The sequence below is a fragment of the Sorex fumeus genome, unplaced genomic scaffold (genome assembly GCF_029834395.1).
Source record: "Sorex fumeus unplaced genomic scaffold, SorFum_2.1 ptg000038l, whole genome shotgun sequence".
In the NCBI taxonomy this organism is placed as follows: domain Eukaryota; kingdom Metazoa; phylum Chordata; class Mammalia; order Eulipotyphla; family Soricidae; genus Sorex; species Sorex fumeus.
Genome location: NW_026606095.1, coordinates 5,200,289 through 5,226,536, shown reverse-complemented (window position 1 = coordinate 5,226,536; position 26,248 = coordinate 5,200,289). Strand labels below are relative to the sequence as shown.

The following is a 26,248-nucleotide window of genomic DNA, read 5'->3' as shown; positions in this document are numbered from 1 at the left end:
CAATTTCAAGGTGCTTTCTTCCCATAGAAACACCTCTGTTCTCCAGACAAGACTTCTGCTAGGTCCTCTCCGCCTTCCTTTGCTAACCCCCGTCCCCTCTTTGAGTTCTTTGCCATTTTTACCCTTCCCTTGGCTTGACCGTCTCTCCCTCACCCTCTCCGTGATGTGCCGTAAATTACCAGAGGCATTTGTTTTCTACCATTCTGTACCTCTGGACTGGTGAAAATTGGAGAAATATTTCATGGGCTGCTGACACAGAAATGAAAGCATTATTTATAATATAAACATTTTCCTATCAACACTTATGATTTACTCTGTAAACAGGTGTAATGTGTGTAAAGGAATAATAATTTTCATGAGAACTGGAAGGACTTTCTGTGGACCAGCACCAGTCCAGAGACCAGTGGTTGAAAACCTTTGATCCAAGGGACTGTCTTACTCTCAAGCTTGTTTTGCCACTATGCTTGCCCAAACTCCTCGACCAAAGCAAGAGCAAAAACCTCTGTGTTTTCGGTTTACCTGATGATTCTAATGTATATTTCTAGTTTAAAGATCACTACTTTAAAGTTTAGATATCCATAGCGTAAATACAGATAACATTTTAAAATTACAAAATCATAAATTAAGATTATACTAGATCTTGTAAATATCAGTAGTGTAATTGATCTTGGTGATTAAATTAACCACTGATGTAATTTAAAGTGAGTTGTAATGTGCATTAGATTGCAAGAAAATGCTTATCTTTTTCTTACCGAGTGCATTATGGAATTGACCATAATCTGTAACCTTTTCAGCCCCAAAACCTTTCATCGATGTCAGTATTGTCATGAGGACTGCAGGGCATTCCCACATAACACTCATTAAGTAAGTGTTTCATTATGATTTTTGTGTGCTCATTTTCTGTTTTGATTTAAATAAGAGTTGACCATAATCTTTTGAAGCGTTAATTTTATGGTTGGGAACTAGCTCAGAAGACTGGAGCACATGCCTGTATGCACAAGGCTTCTTTCCCCACGTGGCCCTCCCCCCATCACATACCAGGTGTGGCCTTGGTGGCTCCTCGAAGTCCCTGCCCCGGTGCTGAATGGTCCAACCTGGTTGGTCAGGTCGAATTGGGAGCAGTCCCTGAGCATTGCATGGGAGGCCCAAAATAGGAAAAATAATTTTAAATGGTCAGGTTTTAAGTGTACAATAGTAACACGTTGATGCTGACACTGCAGTTTGTCTTAATTAACCCACATTCAAGTGTGAGCCACCAGTGGTGTGTTGCGAGTTAAACTGAACTCAGGGAGTAAAAACTCTTACTAATCTTAAAGAATCTGGTGAGGCTGTTGGAGCTCTGAATGAAACACACATGGGTATTAACAATATTTGATTCTAAATTGCATGTGTCTCAGTCGTAATTATTTCCAGAAGAAGAAAAGAAATTGTTTAAAATTCAGTCACACCCATTTAAGACGTGGGATGTTGATGAAACATCTATTTATGTGTAACTTCTCTAAATTTGTTTCTTCAGCTCTGTCATCAGCATAGATGTTTTTTGTTCTCTTGATTTGTTATAGCACCATCCTTCGATGTGCTTGGGCAGGCACCAGTAACATCTCTATTGTGAGACTCGTTGTTACAGTTTTTGGCGTATCGAATACATCAAATCGAGTTTGCCAGGCTCTGCCATGCAGGAGGGATACTCTGTAGCCTGCCGGGCTCTCCAAGAGAGACAGAGGAATCAAACCCGGGTCGGCCGTGTGCAAGGCAAATGCCCTACCCACTGTGCTATTGCTCCAGCTCAGTTTTTTTTATATTAAAATAAATAGAAATATTGTAAATATTTATATTATATAATCGATATTTTATATTTATATTACATTTTTTCCTTTTCCCTTTTCCTAAATTAATTTTTTTAAACAGTATATATTTTCTGTGTATAGTTGCACTTTCTTATCACTCATGCTATTCTATGATTAAAAGTATTTCCTTTTGGGGCTGGAGCGATAGCACAGCGGGTAGGGCGTTTGCCTTGCACGCAGCCAACATGGCCAACACAGGTTCGATTCCCAGCATCCCATATGGTACCCGAGCACAGCCAGGAGCAATTCCTGAGTGCATGAGCCAGGAGTAACCCCTGAGCATCGCCGGGTGTGACCCAAAAAGCAAAAAAATAAAAGTATTTTCTTTTTTAGGGATTTTTATAGTTTGTAGCTATCACAAGCAACATTTCCATATTTTTTTAATTCATTTAAGCTTTTTAGCCCATCCCTTTTCCATTTTTTGGCAAGGACGCACCTTGGTGCAGAGCAGCAATGTGATGATGAGAGGGCTTATAGCCCTGGGCTCAGCCTAGGGCTCCGTGTGCAGACATTTTCTTGCCTTTGAACTGTCTGTTGCTCATTTCCTAGTGCAGTTACTAATTCATGCTTTTCAAATGTTCTCTGCTTTGTAATACAGGTATTTTAAAGTATTGATCCAGGAAATGGATCTCAGGCTAGACCTTGGATTTATATATGCTTTGGCGGAACTGATTACAGAAGCAGGGGCTGAAAAAACAGAGGTAAGACAATAGTGTTGTGAAGGAAGAATTAATGAAAGAGGACTGCTACCAAAATGAGATCATTATGAATTTTTGAACATGCTTAAATGCTGGGTTTCCGGGATGCAGTGCTTTCCTGCAGCCGGAGCCTTCAGGGCTACATCCCAGACACACTAGGGCTGTGTCAAGATTGAAGAGGTACCAGATATGTGCTTGTGCCATAACCCCCGTGTTGCCTCCTTGGCCACTGTTTCAAGCTAATTTTGAAAATCTTTTGTTACGCTAATGTAGGAAAATACTCAAATACTTGAGTAAAACATCACATTTTTTAAAAAGTTGAATCAGTGAGGATTGCAAAGTTATAAAGATACTTCTGATTGAATTTCATGTACATGTTGTTCCAGCACCAGTCCCTTCACCAGTGCCCACTCCCTTGTACCAGTGTGTCCAGCTTCTGTCCCCACCCCACCCCCGACTTTTCTTCTCTCCCATTGTCCTATTCCCTTCCCTGACTTATTCCCCACCGCCACCCCAGTTCCAAGCTTCCTACTAAACTCCAGTTCTCCTGCTCTTTATTTCTATTGCTGTTGGGTATTTGATAGTCCCTTATGAACTTTCTTTATATCTCACATATAAGAGAGATCATTCTGAGTCTGTTCTCTCCCTGCTTATTTCAAAACTCAACATTACTCTCCATATTTCTCCATATTGCAGCAAATTGCATGAATTTATCTTTTCTCATGACTTTATCTTTTCTTATTTTATTGTGTATATGTGCCTGTGAGGTGCTATGCCTCTGAACACCCCTGAGTCCTCTGGACAGGCAGGACCTTTCAGCCAGAGTTTGGGAGCTGGATATTGAGACAAGAGTTATCTGTTACCTGAGAACAGACTCTGTAGGAGGCAAGGAGAATCCCAATGAGTTCTGCTCACCCTGTCCCACAAGGAAAATTATGGGGACCCTTGTGAGTTCCTTTCCAGTGGGGGTTAAGGTGCTTGCCTTGCATCCCTGGCACTACATTTGTTCCCCTGAGCACCCCCAGGGGTGGCCCCCCCAAACCAGATACAATAGCGTCAACAACAACTAAAATTCTGAAGAAAGCATTTATGGTTTGGGATGGCAGTTCCAGGACACAAATACAGATTTCGCAGCTTTAGAGATGTTAGGGTCCATCTGAGGTGACAGCTTTCCAGTATTACAGAGGATTGTCATACAGTCTGTGAATGCTGACCATATGTATAGTAGCACTGTCCTCCCATTGTTCATCGATTTGCTCGAGCAGGCCCAGTAACGTCTCCATTGTGAGACTTGTTGTTACTGTGTTTGGCATATTGAATACATCATGGGTAGCTTACCAGGCTTTGCCATGCGGGAAAGATTGCTGGGCTCTCCGAGAGGGGCGGAGGAATCGAACCTGGGCCGATAGGGTCGGCCGCGTGCAAGGCAAACGCCCTACCCGCTGTGCTAAGCAGTACTGAATGTAAGTTCTTAACAAAAAATTTATTATATATATAATAAAATATATATATAGGTCCCTTAGGTTTTTAATTTATATGTTTCCTTGCAGGTTGAAAATTTTCAGAAAGATTTGCAGTCTTTCCTTGATGATTGTAGAACAGTTTCATTTGTAGATTCATCACCAGTTGGTTTCTATGAGTACTTTCATATATCGCCAATCAAGGTACGAGAACAATATACCATTTTAAATATATTTGATAATCTAGGTAATAGTATATTAGCTGATCTATTTGGCAGGGAGAATATAATATTTAAAATTTCATTCTCTAATAGCATATCAAGTCTGTTCACAATTATAAATAAAAATGAAAAACGGTAAAACTGCTTTAACATTTTTATTTATTCTTAATAGATTCACCATGTAAAAATAATATATATACATATATATATATGACTTTTTGTCTTTGTCTCTTTTTCTTCTTTGGTTTTGGGGCCAAACTTGGCAGTGCTGGTGGGAGGGGGTGCAGGATCTCAGGGGACCATATATGGTGCTGGGATCAAACCTGCGTCAGCTGCGTGCTAGAGAAACACCCTACCCACTGTACTGGAGGACTTGCCCCTTTGTAGTTCTGTCTCAGCCTAACATTTTGTTTCTCTGTATGCTAACTTTTTTGGAACAGTTTTCAAAATCTTATGCCTATTGTGTATATAACTTTTAAACTGATAAAGAATTCGATTTAAGAATAGAGGGTTGAGGGCTGGAGCAGCTGACCCGGGTTCGATTCCCAGCATCCCATATGGTCCTCCGAGCACCACCAGGAGTAATTCCTGAGTGCATGAGCCAGGAATAACCTCTGTGCATTGCCGGGTGTGACCCAAAAAGCAAAAAAAAAAAAAAAAAAGAAGGATTGAACAGTATTGAATGTAAGTTCTTAACACGAAATTTAGAGTTTAAAAATGTTGAAGAATAAAGTTAATTTTGTCTTTGTACATAAACAGTGACAATATTCATCTCTTTATCTCTGCAGTTACATTTAAGTGTTTCATTGAGTTCCGGTAAAGAAACTAAAGATTCAGGACAGAATGGAGCACTGATTGCTGTATATTCTCTAAATCTTTTGCTGAAGAGTATTGGTGCCACTCTCACAGATATCCAAGATGTCATTTTCAAGTATGTTTGACAATTAGATTTGTACATGATAGGAGTCCATTCGATATGCAACTAACAATGTTACGTGAAACATGGATGCATTCAAATCATATGCAAAATAGTTTTACTGTTAAATGTATTTTAAGTAACATGTTATTGGTAACAATAACTTGAACAGCAAGGGCTGTTATTATTTTTTCCATATATATTTTTTATTAGTGCTTTATTGCCCATCTTATTCCTCTCCCCACTTGGTAATTTCATGTCTGTTGTTAGATTCCAAGGATTTGTTTTCATTCTCCAACATCCATTCACTTTCTTTGTTCCTTCACATAAGATCATAAGACATTTGCCTTTCTTTTAAGTAAATTCTAAGTAAATTTACTTAATTCACTTAACATAACCCCTTCCAATTCCATGCCAACTCGGTAGCGAAATGCAAGATTTCATATTTTCCTATAGCTTATTTGTTTATATGTTTACTGCAGCATCTTTTACTGCAGTGATACTTGTCTGTCATTGGGAAGTTGACTTGTTTCCAGATCTCAGCTGTTGGAAATAGTGTTGCAGTGAATAAGGATGTGTGTATATATTTTTGGATTAATGTTTTTGTGTTCCTGTAGTTGAGGGAATTGTTGAGTCCTGTGAGTCTTAATTTTTCAGACGTCTCCATTCTGCTTTGACCATTTTGTCCACCTCCATAAAGGAGAGCTCCTTTTTCACCACATTGGTGCATCAAGGTTTTTAGTTTTAGTTTTGTTTTGACAATAATCGCAACTTATTTCTGGCTCTGGGATCACTCCTGGCAGGATTCAGGGGACTTTATGTGGTACAGGAATTGAACCAGGGTCAAACCCATGCAAAATAGCACCCTACCTGTTGTAGTATTTCTCTGACTCCTCCAAAATTTTTAGTACTCGATTCTGTTGGGAGTTTATATTAGTCATTCTCGTGGTGTTAGCTTATCACATTTTGTCATTTTGATTTATATTTACCTGATAATCACTGGGGGTGTATAATTTTTAATATACCTGTTACATAACACATATGAACTTACATGTTACATACATGTTGAATATGCTTGTATGAATTTTTCATATACCTGTCCATTTATGTCTTCTCTGATGACAGATTGCCTACTCAGCTCCTTTCCCCGGTATTTGGTGGGGTGTTTGCTTTATTACTGAGTTCTGAATACTTTATATAGCTTGAGTGTTAACCCACTGTCAGATGTATGGTGTGGAAATATTTACTCCCTTTATGTTGAAAGCCTTTTGGTTTTAGCCATGGTTTCCTTCACAGTACATAAAGTTTTTAGGTTGTAGTGGTTCTGCCTACTCATTTTTGCTTTTACTTTCTTAGCCAATAGAATTATTGCAGACTCCTCTGATGTCAGTACTCGGCAGTCATTTTTTTTGTTTTGTTCTGTTGGACCTCACCTCAGGACTGAATCTGATAATATCTAATGTTAGATAGCCAATTTCTTTTTTCTTTTTTCTTTTTTTTATTCTTTCTTTCTTTTCTCATAAGTAGCTCACTTTTTTTCCCAGCACCATCTATTAAAGACTTTTTTGCTCTGATACTTAATGTTCACTTTTTTGAAGATTTACTTCTGGACTTGTCTTGTATCTCATTATACTGAGAGACTTTTTAATCCATGTTCATGCTGTTTTGGTAACTTGCTTTGTGGTGTGGATTAAGATCAGTGATTGCAATAGTGCCCATCTTCTTTTTTCTCAGAAATACTTTGGCTGTTTTGGCTAATGTTATGTTCCCAGACAAAGTATAGGAGTGTTTGTTCTGTGTCCTTGAAGAGTATTACTGAAAAATTCAAATAAAATAAAATACTGCTATTAAAAACATCTCATTACATGCATATATATTTATATTTTTATATGTTTTTCCAGGCTGGCTTTTTTTGAACTCAACTATCAGTTTCAAACAACATCTGAATTACAGTCTGAAGTAATAAAACACTATTCAAAACAGGTTTGTGTGAGATGTATCTTACAAAAGAACAGAGTAATATATAACAATGAAGCTATTGTGTCTGTGCACGTATAATGTAAATTTGCCAAATAAATAAATTGCCATTTTCAAATATTTTAAACACTTTTCCCTCAGAAATATCAAACTTGATCTTAAACACCATTTAATTTTTTTTTTCTATACTTTTAGCCACTACCAGAGATGTGTTTCTGAGTACAACTAGATAAACATAAATTTGTTTCTTACTCATCACACTTAGTTGTCTCAGGGGGAGCTATATATTAGTGACCTAATTATTGAATACAGGATCCTTTAATCCTAAGAGAGTCAGAATTTAACTTTCATGGACTGTTTTTATTTCATGGCTTGTTTTGTGTCAAACCATGTTACAGTTTCTGAGGCATTACTTGGGAGATCTGAGTTTAGCTCCTGTTTATGCAATTTACCCACTAGGGATACCAGGACTAATTTGACCTGTATCCTTTGCTTGTCTATATAGTGATTGTGCTAATAAGTGCCATTATCATTTGTGGTAAAACTGGAAGAATCTTGAATACTAAGCATACTATATTATGTCTAATATTCTAATGCCAAGTTGTGTCTGGAACGTAAAGGTAGAGGATCCAGTAAACAGGGATACAGCGTGTGCCTGTCTTGTGACTCACAGGCCCTGAGCTCACTGTCTCGGACACCCAATCTCTCACAGGGATAGCCCTGCGGGACCCCAGCACTGCTTAGGTTGCCTCAAAAATCAGTAGACTAGGAATAAATGAACTGCTGATGAATAAGGTCTTTTATTTGGGTGTTGAAAGTGTATGTAGTGTGTTTTAAGTTGAAAAAACTGCATATATGTATATATTCAGTATATGAAAGAATATTATTTCTGATTTTCCAAGTTAATTAATAATGTTCTTTTATTTTTAGGCTATTAAGCAGATGTATGTACTCATTCTTGGACTTGAAGTTTTGGGAAATCCCTTTGGCTTGATTAGAGAATTTTCTGAAGGTGTAGAAGCATTTTTTTATGAACCTTACCAGGTAAAATGGTTATCTTTACATTGTACACTTATTAAACTTTTGATAGATAATATGTTGCAATTTTTAACCAAAGTTGATTGTGTAAACATTTTAGGGGACACAGCAGGGACCTTATTTTATGCAAACACTTGTAATTTTGATTCTGATAAATTACAGTGGAATAAGAAACTTTTCCCTCAACCTTTATGTAAGAGTTTAAATATAGGAGTTTAATTGTCAACAAGTGTTCTGTTGGAAAGATTATGTATGGATAAAATTAGACTGGTGGCTGAGAAATCATTGTGATCACTTCTGCTTTGCATGGTATGCTCAGCAGTAAGTGTAACTCTGCGAGGGGTATCTCTGCCTTTTCTGTTTGTGGCCACACCTACCAGAGCAGGGACTGCTATGTCATAGTGCTCAGATGCCATTCCTGGCTTTGCTGAGGTGCTTAGGGGAGCCCAGGAGGCCATGACAGGATGGAACCCAGGAACCCACATGCAGAGAACATGCTTCAGCCCTTTGACCCATCTCACCACCTATGAACAGTAAATAGCAAAAATTATGATTATTCTAAGATCCTCAACAAAGTACTAGCAAATAGGATCCAACGATTCATCAAAAAGATAATATATCATGACCAAGTAGGATTCATCCTACTTGGTCAATCAACATAATACACCATATCAACAAAAGAAAAAGTAAAAACCATATGATCATATCAGCAGATGTAGAGAAAGCATTTGACAGGATCCAGCACCCATTCATGATTAAAAAAAAAAAAAACTCAACACAATGAGAATTGAAGGAACTTTCTTCAATATAGTTGAAGTCATTTACCACAGCCCACAGCAGACATACTCAGTGGGGAAAATCTAAAATGTTTCCCTCAAAGATCAGGCACAAAACAAGGTTGCCTACTCACACCACTTCTATTCAATGTAGTACTGGAAGTAATTGTGATAGCATTTAGGCCAAAGAAGGAGGAAAGGAAGAGCAAATGAAACCCAAAGTCAGGAAAAGGGTGGAGACAAAAATCAGAGTGATAAAAATGAGAGTAGAATCAACGAGATGAGCGTAGAAGGGGCAGTGTCTGGCTACGTCCCTGGGTCAGGCAGTGTCCCTGATCCTGTATGATGTCCAGCATCACAGGGAGGCTTCCAGGTGCCTCAGACTTCTGGGTGGCTCTAGTAAACCCAGGCTAGGGCCCAGCATTGAACCATCAGGCATAGTTTGCAAAGTGTCACTGGGAGGGGCCCCAACACTGCTGTGCAGGCTCATCCCCTGAGAAATACAAAGGATTGCTTCTTTGAAATCTACAGTAGCTGTTCGTGCTAAACTCTTTGTCAGAGAGCCTGAAATAGAAGTCTTTGGCCCAGTGGGTTTGTGCTCTTCCCGCACAGACCCACAGGATGGGCTCTGCTGGCACTGGGTGTCCCTCACCCTAGGGACTCTCCCCACAGTCTGTCTGGAAGTCGGTTCCAGTCACCATCATACACCTTCCTGGGAGTAGATGTCATGGCTTCCTTGCATGTCATGCTTCAGCGGGGGCCTGATGTGCCAGAATCATTTCCCCCTGGCGCACACTGTAAGCCCAGCCCGTCTTTAAAGATGTACACCCTGTTTGATTAGGATCCTTCTCCCCACAGGGAGCCATCCAGGGACCTGAAGAGTTTGTGGAAGGCATGGCCCTTGGACTGAAGGCGCTGGTTGGTGGAGCTGTCGGTAAGAGAAGAAATTCCTGCCAAACAGGACTGTGCTCAAAAGCAGTGTGACGTTTACTTTGACTGAAGGTATTTTCATTTCTGATAGGTGGCTTAGCTGGCGCTGCCTCCAAAATCACTGGCGCTATGGCTAAAGGTGTTGCAGCAATGACTCTGGATGAAGACTATCAACAGAAGAGAAGAGAAGCCATGAATAAACAGCCAGCAGGCCTTAGAGAAGGCATCACTCGGGGAGGAAAAGGCTTGGTTTCGGTAAGAAGTGCTGTGAACATTTTAAAGAAGGTCTTTTAAAGCCTTATTTTGTGAATCAGGAAATAGGCATATAATTTTCCTCCAGGAAGTATTCTTTGGATGCTGAGGAACACTGGGTTGTGACCAGTATAAAATCTCTCACTGGCCTCCCACTACACAGCACCATGAGTGCTCCCTATGCACAGAGCCAGGAATAAGCCCTGAGCACTCTCAGGTGTGACCCAAGCCCCTGACCCCATATATTCATTTTTTTTCCAACTCACAATTTTTATTAGCTTCTGAGAAAATATTCCAAGTCTTTAAAAAGGATCCACTCACCACTAAGTTGAGAAGTCTATTACAGAAATCTTTAGGTCTTTTACAGGTATCAAGTTTCATACTAAAGCCTCCAGGGAACAGCTAACGTAGATAATTCTCTACCAGTGAACTGTGATGTTGTTCTAAGAGATGGCACTGTGGAGGGGTGGGGGTTCCCAAGAAGTGCTCAGGAGGCCCGGGACCCCACTGCTGCATGCAGTTTCTTAGGTCCTCCGCCCAGTGGCCCACAGTTCAAAGCAAAGACCCGAGGATGCAATGCTGCTCCTGAACTAGTGTTCCAGGGATTACTCTGCCATCCCAGGGCTACTGGTGTCCTTCAGGGTTGCACTCAGGGAAGCTCAGTGATCACAGAGTGTCAGAATAGAACCCTGGCCAGGTGCAGGGCACTTAAATTCAGTTTCCCTCAAAGTCCGGAGAATCTTCTGAGTAGAAATGTCTCAGATCAAGACAGGAGAAATCCTGAGTTGATCCTTGAGTCTCCAGAACTGGGAAAAGGTCCTGCCCGCATGAGATGCATACACAATAAATACTGCTTATTTGAGTGAACATACGATGATAGTCAATATGATTACAACGACATTCCAGAAGAAATATTAAAAAGTAAATAGTTGAAATTAATAAACTATAGGTTAAAGAGAGTACAGTGGGTAGGACACTTGCCTTGAATGTGGCTTGATCCCTGGTATCCCATATGGTTCCCCAAAGCACTGCCGGCATTAATTTCTGAGTTCAGACCCAGGAGTAACCCCTGAGCATCACCAGGTGCGGCCCCAAAACAAAAAGCCAACACATTAACAAACAAACATGGGCTGGAGCGATAGCACAGCGGGTAGGGCGTTCGCCTTACAAGCGGCCAACATGGCCGACCCGAGTTCGACTCCTCCGCCCCTCTCGGAGAGCCCGGCAAGCTACCGAGAGTATTCGATATGCCAGACACAGTAACAACCAAGTCTCCAATGGAGACGTTACTGGGCCCGCTCGAGCAAATCGACGATCAACGGGAGGGCCTTTACCTTTACCTTATTACCTAAACTATGCTAAGGCAAACTTAACAAAAAACAGTTTTTATTATAGTAAGATTTCCAATAGAAATTTGAAACGTTCTATGACTCAAGTACTGGTTTCAAAGAGTTGAAGTTAGTTAAATGGGTTTCTTTATTTCAGAACTCTCTAAGAACATGCAAAGCTAATATTTTTTGTGAATTTTATGTTAATAGCATTCTCCCAAATTACATGTTCAAAAAACTATTTTGCCACCAGGTGTCTAGGAAACTTAAGTCTGAGGAAGATATATTGCTATTGAAATTTTGGGATATAAATAAGATGCATTTGTAGAAAATATATTAGACAACATGATATATTATCGAACACAACAAAATGATGAACATAAAGTAATCCCTCAAAATAAAGCAAATGGATTTGTACATATTACTATAACATCTACAAATCTACAATAAAAATTATACATTAAAGAATTTGGTCTTTTCTGATACTGGAAACCTTAGAAGTTTATTAAAGAAAAGCCCTTCAAACACCACACATAAGACGTCTTTTATTTTGAAATAGAGGACATCAGAGCTCCAAAGTACTACCACTTATAAGATACAGAGTCGGGGAGGGGGACATACCTGACAGTGCTGGGTAGAAATGGGGACCATAATACATGATGCTAGGATCCAAACCAGGGTCACAGCTACAGACTTAAAATTTGTACTCTTCAGCTCCAAGAGCCAGGATCTGTGCCACACTGTGCTCAGGGATCACTCCTGGCAGGTTTGGGGAACTGTATGGGATACCAGGGATTGAACCCAGGTCAGCTGAGTAGGCAAGCACCCTACTCCCGTACTTTCTGATCCAGAAAAGATTTTTATGTTTCAGAATTAAGTTTTAAAATTTTAGTTAGCTCAAATCTGTCAGTATGACATGTTTTATCTGTACTAAGAACAAAAAAGTCATACTAATACAGGATAGAATTTTGATGACTGATAATCCTGTATATTGGACAGCATCCAGTTACAATATCAATATAGATTACATTCACAAAAGGAAGCATTCAAGTTTCAAAAAAAAAAGCGGGAAATTATGAACTGAAGGAAAAGGTCAAGTTGAAACCAGAGTTTTCATTTGTTAGAAACTGTAATCAGTGTACACATTTATCAAAGAACTGTTCTGTATGGTATTTCTCAATATTTTTAATTACATATTTTAATTTTATTTCTATTTATTTATTTTTATTAGTGAAACACCATGAGGTACATTTGTAGACTTACAAACTTTCGTGCTTGGGTTTCAGTTATACAATGATCGAGTACCCATCCCTCCACCAGTGCCCATTCACCACCACCAGTGATCCTAGTAGCCTTCCCACCCCCCACACCCCATCCCTCCACCCCAACCCACTTCTGTGGGAGGGCATTCCCTTTTGCTCACTCTTTCCTTCAGGGTCTTGTAGTTTGCAATAGAGGTATTGAGTAGCCATTGTGTTCAGTCTATAGTCTACTTTCAGCACGCATCTCACATCCCAAGCGAGTCCTCCAAACATCCTTTACTTTGTGTTCCCTTCTGTATCTGAGCTGCCTTCTCCCCCAGCATGTGATGCCGGCTTCCAAGCCCTGGAGCAGACCTCCTGGTACTTACCTCAACTATTCCTGGGTGTTTGACTCCCATTCTGTTACTTTATATTCCCCAGATGAGTGCAGTCTTTCTATTTCTGTCCCTCTCTTTCTGGCTCATTTCGCTTAGCATGATACTTTCCATGTAGTACCACTTGTATGTAAATTTCATGACTTCATCCTTTCTAACAGCTGCATAGTACTCCATTCTGTAGATGTACCAGAGTTTCTTTAACCAGTCATCTGTTCTCGGGCACTCAGGTTTTTTCCAAATTTTGGTTGTGCAGCAATGAACACAGAAGTGCAGATGTCATTTCGACTGTACTTTTTTGCCTCTCCAGGATATATTCCCAGGAGTAGTATTGCTGGGTCAAGTGGGAGCTCAATTTCTAATTTTTTGAGAACCATCCATACTGTTTTCCAAAAGGGTTGAACCAGTCTGCATTCCCACCAGCAGTGAAGGAGGGTCCCTTTCTCGCCACATCCACGCCAACACAGGTTTCTTTTGTTCTTTTGGATGTGGGCCAGTCTGTGTGGTGTGAGATGATATCTCATTGTTGTTTTGATCTGCATCTCCCTGATGATTAGTGACGTAGAGCATTTTCTCATGTGCCTTTTTACCATTTGGATTTCTTCTTTGAGAAAGATTCTATGTTGTTGCCCCATTTTTTGATGGGGTTGGATGTTTTCTTCTTGTGAAGTTCAACCAGTGCTTTGTATATCCTTGATATTAACCCCTTGTCAGATGGGTATTGGGTGAATATCCTTTCCCATTCTAGACTGTCTTTGTATTTTGGTCACTGTTTCTTTTGAGGTGCAGAAGCTTCTTAGTTTAAGATAGTTCCATTTGTCTATCTCTGTTTTCACTTGCTTGGCCAGTGGTGTGTCATCTTTGAAGATATCGTTAGCTTTAATGTTGTGGAGGGTTTTGCCAACCTTGTCTTCAATGTACCTTATGGATTCCTGTCTGATGTTGAGGTCTTTAATTCATTTCAATCTTTTGTACATGGTGTTAGGCAGAGATCCGAGCCCATTTTTTTGCATGTAGCTGTCCAGTTTTGCCAGCACAATTTGTTAAAGGGGCTTTCCTTGCCCCAATTCACATTTCTGGCTCCCTTATTAGAGATTAGATGATCATATGTTTGTGGGTAGATGTCAGTATATTCAACCCTGTTCCACTGGTCTGCGGCTCTGCCTTTGTTCCAGTACCATGCTGTTTTAATTTTTACTGCTTTGTAGTAGAGTTTGAGGTTGGGGACGGTGATGCCTCCCATTCTCTTTTTCCCAAGAATTGCTTTAGCTATTCATGGGTGCTTATTGTTCCATATGAATTTCAGGAGTGTTTGCTCTATTTCTTTGAAGAATGTCGTGGGTATCATTATAGGGATAGCATTGAATTTGTACAATGCTTTGGGGAGTATTGCCTTTTTGACAATGTTAATTCTACTGATCCATGAGCAGGGGATATTTTTTCATTTTTTCGTGTCCTCTTTTATTTCCTGAAGTAGCATTTTGTAGTTTTCTTTGTACAGGTCCTTTACTTCCTTAGTTAAGCTGATTCCTAGATACTTGATTTTCTGGGGCACTATTGTGAATGGGATTGTTTTCTTGATGTCACTTTTTTCTCTTTCACTATTTGCGTATAGGAATGCCATGGATTTTTGGGTATTGATTTTATAGCCTGCCACTTTACTATACAAGCCTATTGTTTCTAGGAGTTTCTTGGTAGAGGTTTTAGGGTTCTCTAAGTATAGTATCATGTCATCTGCGAATAGTGAGAGCTTAATTTCTTCTTTCCCTATCTGGATGCCCTTAATATCTTTTTCTTGCCTAATCGCTATTGCGAGTACTTCCAGTACTATATTGAACAGTAGTGGAGAGAGTGGGCATCCTTGTCTCGTCCCTGACCTTAGGGGGAAGGCTCTTAGTTTTTCCCCGTTGAGGATGATGTTTGCTGTAGGCTTGTGGTAGATGGCTTTAACTATATTGAGAAAACCTCTTCTATCCCCATTTTGGCAAGGGTTTTCATCATAAACAGGTGCTGGATCTTGTCCAGTGCTTTCTCTGCATCTATTGATATGATCATATGGTTTTTATCTTTTCTTTTGTTGATATGATGGATTATGTTGATTTATTTCCAAATGTTAAAAATCCTTGCATCCCCGGGGTGAATCCCATTTGGTCATGGTGTATGATCATTTTGATGAGTTGTTGAATTCTCTTTGCTAGTATTTTGTTGAGAATCTTTGCATCCGTGTTCATCAGGGATATGGACCTGTAGTTCTCTTTTCTTGTGGTGTCTTTGTTTCCTTTTGGTATTAGAGAGATACGGGCTTCATAGAAACTGTTTGGGAGAGTTTCTGTTTCTTCACTTTTCTAGAAAAGCTTGAGAAGAACTGGTTATATGTCCTCTTTAAATGTTTGGAAAAATTCGCTAGTGAATCCATCTGGACCTGGGCTTTTGTTTTTGCGAAGACTTTTGATTATAGTTTAAATTTCCTTGATGTTAATAGGTCTATTCAGGTACTCTAGATCTTCTTGATTCAGCCTTGGGAGATTATAGGAATTCAGGAATTTATGCATTTCTTCTTGGTTCTCTTGTTTCATGGCATACAGACTTTCAAAGTGGTCTTTGATGATCTTTTGAATTTCTTTGTTTTCTGTTGTGATATCCCCCTTCTCATTTGTGTTATTCATGTTGGTGTGGTGGTATGGAGACTGAGGTATTACACGAGGTTGCTGGGTATGAGTAATTTGCCTGCAGCAGTGTGAGTGTTGGCTGACTCAATATTAGGCCGCAAGCTCACTTTTGCAGAGGCCACGCCCCCTGCAAGTACCTGGTGTGTCTCGGGGGTACAACCTTGGAGGAGAAGAAGACCGGGCAGGGCATTCAGGTTGAGCAGGAAGAGGCTCAGGGATGTTCGAGGGTCCTAGCGGATTCCTGGGGGCTCATGCGATGAAAGCAAAGGCCCTGGTTTGAACAATGACTGACCTTGGAGGAGAAGAGGACAGGGAATGGCATGGTGTTGGGGACAAACAAGAAAAGACTCAGGGATGGTGGGCTGCCCAGGGTCCTAGAGCACGCCTGGGGCGCGTACGCAGTGAAAGCGAAGTCCCAGGTTTGAGTAATGACTGACCTGGGAGGAGAAGAAGATCAGACCTATTTCTCAATATTTTAAGAGGCTACCAGGCCAAACCTTTAGCTGCTTTTGCCGCTTTTGCTCTGCTCTTGCCTTTCTTTTTCTCTCGCTTTGCCTTCAGTCTTTTCCTCTGCCTTGGGTTCATCCTGATAGGGTACTGTCCATGCTGATCTAGAAGATTCTTCTTTCTCTTAATGTCAGTCTCCATTTTCATGTCATATTTTTCATCCTTTTCTGCACATTCAGTCTTCTGGCAACTTTGGGGTTCCACCACAGTTGCTGTCTCTCGAACATCTTTCATTATAACATCAGTGCCTATTTTAAGAATACTTTTAAGTCTGCCGAGTTCCTTTGGGGCGTTTTTTTTCTTTTTTCAGCCCACATTTTCCTTTTCCACTTACCCCCCAAGCTCTTAGCCATATTTGGTCAAAGAGAAACTCACAAACTCTGCCGCTCACCGTTCAAGCCACCGGAAGACCCCCTATTCATTCTTGTAGAATCTGGAAGTCTAAAATCTGTGTGTGTGTGTGTGTGTGTGTGTGTGTTGCATGCACATATGTAGACTTGTCTCCCTATGCACAGAATTTATCCTATAACAATTGTAATTTCTTGTTTGTGCTTTCCCTCTAGGGTTTCGTAAGTGGCATAACAGGAATTGTTACAAAACCAATCAAAGGCAAGTATCATAGTACCTTTGGTTGATAATGGATTATCAAGTCTTTCACAAATTGATTTTGTTTTATTCTCGATCCAGTTATATAATATCTTCTCTCTTTATAGGTGCCCAAAAAGAAGGAGCAGCTGGTTTCTTTAAAGGTGTTGGGAAAGGCCTTGTTGGAGCTGTGGCCAGACCAACGGGAGGAATCATAGACATGGCTAGCAGCACCTTTCAGGGAATAAAGAGGTGAGCTCCCTTTGAGCAGAGACTGAGGAAGTGCTTGTCCCAGGAGAAATGAGATGAATCTGCTGTGTGACTTGAGTCACTTCGTTGCAAAGCCTACAGTACAACACATTGCAGATGATCTTCCTGTTCTTTTCAATGACTTTTAAGTTGTTGTTATTGTAGTATTTCCACTTTACAGAGCTCCAGGTATTCATGGTTTATTCCCAGTAGCTTTTTCAGAAAGATTTGGCAGGTTAAGTGAACTTTTCAGTTACCTTCATTGAAATACATTCTAAGCATGTAATACCATACTATAATTAGATAATTATATATTAGCAAATAACATATATGGGCTGGAACGATACCACAGCAGTAGGGCGTTTGCCTTGCATACAGCCAGCCTGGACAAGCCGGGTTTGATTCCTCCACCACTCTTGGAGAGCCTGGCAAGCTACCGAGAGAGTATCTCGCCCCCATGGCAAAGCCTGGATTCAGTATGCCAAACACAGTAACAAGTCTTAAAATGGAGACATTACTGGGCCCGCTCGAGCAAATCGATGAACAACGGGAGGACAGTGTTTTTGTATGTGTGAGTATCTGCCTTCTATTTTGAGCTATCAGTAATGCACATTTCTATTTCCGATTCAAATTCTGCTATATATAGTATGAGTATATACATATATATATAATGTGTATATATATATACATATATATATATATATACACACACACACACACACATATAATATATAGGCTTCTGTGCTCCTGTTAACCCTTTCATTGTGCACTGGTCTTGTCATTAACGATTTTCTTCATAGTTTATTTTTCAATTGTGCAAATAATTTTTTTTTATTAGTGAGTCACCATGAAGTACAGTTGTAGACTTACAAATTTTTGTGCTTGGGTTTCAATTATACAATGATCAAATGCCCATCCCTCCACCAGTGCCCATTTCCCACCACCACGGATCCCAGTATCCCTCCCACCCCCATCGCCCCCACCCCCCCATCCCACCCTACCTCTGTGGCAGGGTACTCCCTTTTGTTCTCTCTCTCCAATTGGGTGTTGTGCTTTGTGCAAATAATTTTAAAATATATTCTTTACCAATTTAAATATAGCTTAACACTGAAGTTTAGTAGTTATGCTGTTCTTCAGATTTTCACCACTGAAATAATAGAGTTTTTGCTTATAAAACGTAATTTACAACTTGAGATAGGTGGAGATCACATTGATGTGTCCTTTTGTATTTTCTCATGTTTCCTCCTCTATAGGTTATGATCGTATTATGAGCTATGTAACGTTTCTCACTGTGATTGGGAATTTTCAGTCTTATAATTCAGAATTGAGGTGGAAAAGGAATGGGGATGCCAGAGAGATGTAGTACAAGGGTTAAGACCTTGCATGTGCAGATAACAGTTTAATTCCCTTCACTACCAGGAGTGACCCCTGGTCACAGAACCGCACAGAGTACTTAGACACTTTAAGATGTGGCCCAAAATCCAAATAAAAGATAAATGAAAAACATTGTACAAGGGGGTTCAAGTCTTTAGATCTGTACTTTAGTTTAAATATAATATTCAAAATTTAGTCATCAGAATAGCTCAGATTTCTGGTATTCCCATGATTCAGAGATTAATTCTCTTGCTCTTATCTATCAAGAATTTTACATTCTGCATTCCCATGGCCAGAAAAAATGGGGGTTGGGAGGACTGGTCAGTGGTTGGATCTAACCACAAGTGTGTCTGGTTCTGAGGGTAGGTAAGATAGAGAAGAAACCAGAATGACAATAATAGCTAGGAATGATCACACTGGACAAGAACTGAATGTTAAAAGTAGGTAAAGGGATATTCTTGATAAACTTTCAGTATCAATATTGCAAACCACAATGCCCAAAATTATATATGTGTGTGAGTGAGGAGGGGGGGAGAGACAGAGGGAGAGGGAGATGAAGAGAGAAGAGAGAGAAAGGAAGAAAAGAAAAGCGCCAGCCAGGCTGGGAGTGGGGGGTGTGGGTGATGGGAGGGAACCTGGGGACACTGGTACTGGGAAATGTACACTTGTGGAGGGATGGGTGTTGGAATATTGGATGACTGAAATTCAATCATGAATAGCTTTGTAAGGGTCTATCTCACACTGATTCAATTAAAAAGTTTTTTAAAAAAAGTTTACATTTTCTTCCATTTATTCACTTTTATTTTTTTCACTTCCAGTATTGGTGATGGCAAGTATTTTTGTCTTCAGTATTATTGATAAGGTTCTCTGCATGTTGAATTCTGTTGCTGTGACTGGCTCCTGTATTTTTTTTTGTTCCTTCAGTTCCATCTGTATGAACTCTTTGATACCCTGGATCAGTTAACCTTTAAGTTGGTTGAATTCTAATCCCAGAGATTACTTTAGTTCCTTGGCCACTGTAGGCATAAAATGATTGTCTGTACTTGCAATGGACATACACTGGCATCAGAAGCATCCATCAAGGAGCAGATGGTGCAAGCGCAGAAGATCAAGTTCGACATCATTGGTCTGACTGAGATGAGAAGGCATCGACCACATCACGCCACTTTTGACACTGGAGAAGAACTGTTCCTTGGAACATGTGACAATAGAGGTATCGGTGTAGGCATCCTCATCAGCACAAACTTGGCCATGAGCATTGATTCATTCGAATGCCTAACAACCCGAATCAGATGCTTACACTTGAATAGATGTGGCTCATTGCCGGCAGTTTCAATCTTTGTCATCTACACACCAACATCCAACTATGATGAAGAAGAAATTGAGAAGTGCTACATGGAACTGGAGAAATTCTATAAAGAAGACCACACCTTCCACAAGATCATTGTCAGCGATTTTAATGCCAAGATAAGACCAAGAAGGTTGCCCGAAGACCTCCACATTGGGACCAATGGCCTAGAATGGAATGAACTGGGTGAGAGACTGTCTGAGTTCATCATGTCGACCAAGACCATCCATGGTAACTTACAGTTCCAGAAGGCCAAATCTAAACGTTGGACATGGGAGTCTCCCGGTGGGCAGTTCCACAACGAAATTGACCACATCATATTCAATTGATGGTTTTGCCAAACCAGTGTCGCTGGTGTCCCAAAATTCCACATGGGATCGGACGACCATCTCCTTCATGCAAAATTCTACTTCACGGAGGAGGGAGAAAGGGCTGCAAAGTTTAAAAAGAGAACTCCCAGAACTACCACCAACTGGGATCTTTCTGGCACTATTGCAGCAACCTGGGGAGATGCCATTGTTGAAGACATTGACAAGGAATATGATCGACTGGTTCAGCACCTCCATGATTGTGCGAGGAACGCCAAAAATCACAAAAAGATGCTTGTCTTCAGAAACTCTTGAGCTCATTCCCCAACATAGCTTGGCACAAGCCTCAGGCAATCGTGAGCAAACGTCCGAGCTCGCAAAGCAGTGCAGAGAAGCGATAAAGACAGACCTCAAAGAGAGAAGAGCTGAAGTGCTGGTCAATGCAGCAGAAGCTGGGAAAGGTATTTGCAATGCCCGCCTGTCCTTTGCCAACTACAAGACAAAGATGACTGCTCTCCGACATCCTGATGGATCTCACATCTTGCAAAAGGGCAATGGAGAAGATTATCCATGACTTCTACTCAGATCTCTTCGATAGCCACGTCCACCTGCCCACATACCAAATTCTTCAGGATGGATATGTAGTTCCCAACCTTATCCCTTCCGAAATTGTCTGCAAAGAAGTGAACAGCACCCGGCCCAGACAAGGTCAGACCTGAACACCTGAAGAATTTGATGTCAGTACCCATCAATATTCTAGCTCGGCTCTTTACATGCTACCTATCTGAATGCAAGGTTCAATAGAAAATCAGCAGGTCCGTTCTACTGTACAAGAAGGGAGACATCCGTGACATCAGCAACTATCGCCCAATCTGCCTGTTGTTCATCATCTACAAGCTGTTCACTCGAGTCATCCTTAATAGGATTGGCAGAACACTAGCTGAAGGATAACCATGCGAGCAAGCCGGGTTCCTAAAAGAATTCAGCATGATCAACCATATCCACATGGTGACCAAGCTCATTGTGGTTTCTCGGGAGTTCAAGATGCCACTCTGGGGGCCGGAGTGATAGCACAGCAGGTAGGGCATTTGCCTTGCATGCAGCCAACCCATGTTCAATCCCTGGCATCCCATATGGTCCCACGAGCACCACCAGGAATAATTTCTGAGCGCAGTGCCAAGAGTAACCCCCCTGAGCATTAATGGGTGTGACCCCAAATGCAAAATAATTAAAAAAAAAAAAGATGCCGCTCTGTCTAACATTCTTTGATTTAAAGAAGGCCTTTGATTCTGTTGAGACTAAAGTAGTCATCGAAACAGGGCATTCAAACTAAGTACGTCAGCATCCTCCACGAGCTGTATTATGGATTCACCACCAGGATCTCACCATTCTACAAGGAAGAGATCCTCGACTTTAAGAGAGAGGTTTGGCAAGCTGATACCATTTTGCCAAAACTCTTCAGTGCCACCCTCGAGAACGTCATGCAATGACTGGAATGGGAAGGAATGGGAGTGAAGATAGATGGTCGGCAACTACATCACCTCCGCTTCGCTGATGACATCATTCTGATAACACCAAACATTAGCCACATAGCACGAATGCTGGCCGACTTTGACCGTGAGTGTGGAAAAGTCGGACTGCAGCTGAATCTCACAAAGACAATGCTCATGAAAAATGGACCAGTTCTTCATCAAGACTTCTTCATCAAGACCCTGAACGAATGGTTTAAGGCTCTTCATGTTCCTGGAGCGAGCAGATGTCATTGAGCTACACTAGCACACGACAGGGACGAATGGAGACATTACTGGTGCCCGCTGGAGCAAATCAATGATCAGTGGGCTGACAAGTGCCAAGTGAGAAGTGAAGAATTCTAATTCCAGAGATTGCTTTAGTTCCGTGGCCATTGTAGGATTTACTTGAGCTCCATCATTTGCCAGGACTTCTGTCCTTGTTAGCCAGAGCAGGTGAAATTTTTTTCTCACCACTGTTCCTAAAGATTTGTGGGTGCAGTGTTTTGAGGTTAAAATGCCAGATATTTGAGTTCAGATCTAATTTGTTATTTTTCAGCAAGCAATACTCCTTATGATCTATTAGTCTAACAATTTCAGTACAGTACCGGTGGGATGTTACTTCTCTGCTCATGCAATTCAGTGTCTAATATATCTGTTTGTATGGAAAGGTTAAAGCAAGGCATATTTGAAGAAATGTATAAGATCCAAGATTTGTTGATGGGGATGAAGGGATGATGTTATCGCATGGACTTATTAGCATCTGAAAGTGCAGTGTAATAATATATGTAATGTAGTCCTTTTTCAGAAGCTGGATTTTTAAATGCACTTTGAGCTTTTTACGTTTGATTACCTAATTTTACTGTTTCTGTCTAGAGCTACAGAGACCTCTGATGAAGTAGAGAGTCTGCGGCCCCCACGGTTCTTTAATGAAGATGGAATCATCAGGCCTTACAGATTGAGGGATGGTGCTGGAAATCAGATGTTACAGGTGGGTGGGAAAAAATTTTTGATTTTATTACTTAGCTTAGTCAAGTAATTTTATAAAGTTGATATGCCATGTTTTAAAGCTGCATTAGATTATTTGAGCTTTTATGTGTTCCTTTCTATTTTATTTTTAAATCTCTTATTTTTAGGTTTCAGTGTACATTTATTTACTATAAGATTTTTTTTTCTTTTTTACAGGCATCAAAAAGTTTGATATGAAACAGTTAATGCATGACTTTTCCAGTGAAAGGCAACAGTAGATTTTAGTCTTTAGACTTACAAGCTTCATACAACTATTTCAGTACTTTGAATACAAAGAAAAGCTTTTGTATTGGTAACTTTTTGTAGAGGAATTTTAGTGACTCTGATCCTTTTTATAAGATATTGTTAGCTTTCTATTGGATGTGGTAGATTTGTTGAAAGCATTGTGCCTTCTGTACCCTCATAGGGGTACTCAGTTAGCCACTTAGACTGTTTTGTCTTGAGTACTTTTGTTAATCACCACTAGCTTTAACTGATAATCCTCTTTATAAGGGGAAAAATTCACGACCCGCTGCTACTGTGAAGTACTCTGATGTTTTTAAGCATTCTTTTCAAGATACTCCTAAGGTCATGGCCCTCTTTCAACTTTATGCATCAGTATCCATTTATAATCTTGTGTAATTTTGATACACAGCTCAAATGAAAGGAGAATTAGCTTTTGAACCAGTAGGCTCAGTGTTAACTATTTTATCTGTTTAGACAACTTTGTAAATTGGTCTCTTAAAAATCTTGATTATGGTTTAAGTAACATAGACCAATTTAGAAGTCTTTTCTGCAGTCTAGCTGTGAAATATTAAATTAAATAATTTGCTTAAAAACAAGTGAAACACCATTATTTTGTATAGACTTGAACACATTCCTGGTAATATGGGCATATGATCCTTTCAGCCTTGATGTTTTCAATATTGTCTTGTTTAAAAAGATCAGGGTAAAGATTTGAAGCTCTTAATAGTTTGCATACTTTTTGCAGAGTATGTAATTTTTGTGTAAAATGTACTTCCTGTCTAATATCTGAAACATAACCATGGAATTTAATGTGTGATAATAAATGATTTTATGTTATGTTTTAAATGTTTCTAAAATACCAAACAGCCTTATATTGGGAATAAATTGGCAAACTGGCAAACAGTCATACTCTAAAGGGCAGTTATTCTCCATAGTACTTTGGGGACTGGGAATGTTGCTGAGCTAGTTAGCAGTCACCTATGTTTGATACAGCTGAAACATTTCTACTTAGTATTTACCTTTCCTTCTTAGAACCCAGTTAACATGAAACTCACATTAGGATTACACTTTAAAAATTTGATGATGTTTTCTGGGCAGAAGAGATAAGTTTCAAGCCTGAGCATATGCTCTGCATTTGAGAAATCGGGAATCAATCTGTGGCACCATGTGGTGTCCTGACCATCCATGAACACAAAGCACTAAGTAGCCCCCTAGATGTGGCCCAAACACAATAAATGGAATTATTTTTTAATAAATGAGTGAGGAAAATTTAAAAAAATAAATCTTTACTACTGGGAAATAGATTATATTATACAAGAAATCCATGAGGTAAAAGAAGAGGCGATGAGATTAAAAAAATAAAATTTCATGGTTGATAAATTTAATTTCAGTGACAAGTACATTTATTCTACATCCTTGAGAATTGTTTTCTAAAGTTTTACTTCTAAAGTTTTAAGGAGAATGGCATCTGACTATTTTTAAGGATACATAATATTCTTAGTAGGCCAATCTTTGCCTAAGTTGCTATTTTAGCTATTTAAATTATTATCTTGAGCATCCTTATCAGCCATTCTTATCAGCAGTAGTAAACATGATACTAGTTGCATTTCCTATAGGAATTTGCCAGATACCTTAGGATGTCACTTTGGTAGAGAAGTGCTTTTTAAATTAAAACTCCGCTGTATTATTAGCAAATACTTAAAGTACTTGAAGATAAGTACTATGGAAAAGAAATGGCACATGAACAGGATTTAAAATGATATCTGCTTAGATTTAAATGATTTCATAATGGTAGTTTTATAAAATAATTTTAGAAAAAGCTTCTCTATTTTCAAATGTTCAAAAACAAGGTACTTAAAGCAGTTAATGAGCTTATGTATCAGCTATGCTCACATGTAATAATTATAAGAAACTTGTATTCTATACAGAATGTAGCACATGATTATAGTCCTAACTAGTAGTGAAATTAAACTTGTCTCCTAGAGAAATTGAATAATATAGTCACAAAATATCTAACTGGTATCATCAAAGTATGTTCTGTTGTGACTTTGTAAAAACCAGTGGAGTTTAGTCATCAAATCTATTAAGTTATAGAATATTGCACCCATAGTTACTGCTCTGCTTGGCTGAGAAATGAGCTTCAGAAGTATTCTGACTCCTTGAACATTTCATAATTTAACATGTTTTTCAAGCACTTTGCCATTCTAAACTAACCTTTGTGCTTCTTTCTTCCCTTTACCATGCTTACAGAAAATTCAGGTCTACAGGGAATGGATTATGACACAGAGTAGCAGTAGTGATGATGATTATGATTAGATCTGGAATGTTAAAGACCATATGTTTGTCATTTTACTTGTATTGTTTTATTAAAATGTTCATTATGACTATGGCACAATACCGTATGCCATTTTCAGGAGGCAAAATACTTCATTTCTGTAAAAATGTTTTCTATGCATCTTGAAAATACCAAATAATTACATTATTTAAGCACAGAAAAATATATTTTACACCTCAAGCAAAAATATTACATTATGCATTTTATACTCATCTACTATTATATCATTAGTATATCACGTGTGTATAGTAATATAGCATTTGCTTTGTATCTTTGTAGTATGCAGTTTGTCTTAAGAATTAAAATTAGATTTTGTAATATGCACTTGTTTTATTTTGAATTATCTGTTTATTGGTAAAATGCCTTTTGTAATGTTCTCTGTAAATTTTTCGTGTTATAATATAATGCCATAATGTAAAAAAAAAGAATAGTAGTATTCATTATTTTATATTTAGCATAAAGCATTTAAATTTGTATAAATAATAATAAACTTATGTAACTTTAAGCGATATGAATTTGTTGTCCTGTTCTAACATCATATATGTTGGACTACTATATGATGTTTTATGTGAAACTGTTATGTGAAGCATTTCACTGTTACATGAACATTCATGATTTGTCAGGAAAGTTAGATGATAAAATACTTGGTAACCTAAGAATATAATAATATAATGATTTACTTTTATTATCTATAAATAGTATGCGTGTTAGCAGCGAAAAAAATGTTTTTCCAGTCACTGTAGTTAATTATTATATACCTATATACTGTATCCTTACTATGAAATGTTATAAATTAAGCCAGGACATTAGAACAAATTTTATAATAAAGCATAGTTTTTAATGTATATTTTAGCTGAGTAATAATGGGGAAATGTGTATCTGAAACCTTGTTTTATGTGCCAAAGGATTTTAAGCTTCAATTTAGATAATACTGTCTTGTCATTGTTCTGTTATATCACATGTGCTTTATTTTTTTTGAGTCTGTGAAAAGTGAATGACTATTAATAGTACGATGTTTACTTTTTTGGCTGC

At 39.1% G+C, this 26,248-nt stretch overlaps 1 protein-coding gene and 1 pseudogene across 1 annotated transcript in view; one reads left to right on the top strand and one right to left on the bottom strand.

Annotated features, from left to right (window-relative positions):
* The window catches only part of VPS13A (vacuolar protein sorting 13 homolog A), a 210,696-nt gene that overhangs the window by 160,802 nt on the left and 23,646 nt on the right, over window positions 1–26,248 (top strand). Inside the window, exons 58-68 of the mRNA XM_056118801.1 lie at window positions 795–864; window positions 2,446–2,548; window positions 4,096–4,209; window positions 5,015–5,157; window positions 7,044–7,125; window positions 8,050–8,163; window positions 9,792–9,867; window positions 9,955–10,118; window positions 16,819–16,864; window positions 16,969–17,092; window positions 22,504–22,618. Of these exons, the coding sequence (XP_055974776.1) occupies window positions 795–864; window positions 2,446–2,548; window positions 4,096–4,209; window positions 5,015–5,157; window positions 7,044–7,125; window positions 8,050–8,163; window positions 9,792–9,867; window positions 9,955–10,118; window positions 16,819–16,864; window positions 16,969–17,092; window positions 22,504–22,618 (1,151 nt within the window). The remainder of the gene's footprint in view (window positions 1–794; window positions 865–2,445; window positions 2,549–4,095; window positions 4,210–5,014; window positions 5,158–7,043; window positions 7,126–8,049; window positions 8,164–9,791; window positions 9,868–9,954; window positions 10,119–16,818; window positions 16,865–16,968; window positions 17,093–22,503; window positions 22,619–26,248) is intronic.
* Window positions 16,216–16,608, bottom strand: LOC130028049 (protein LLP homolog; annotated as a pseudogene).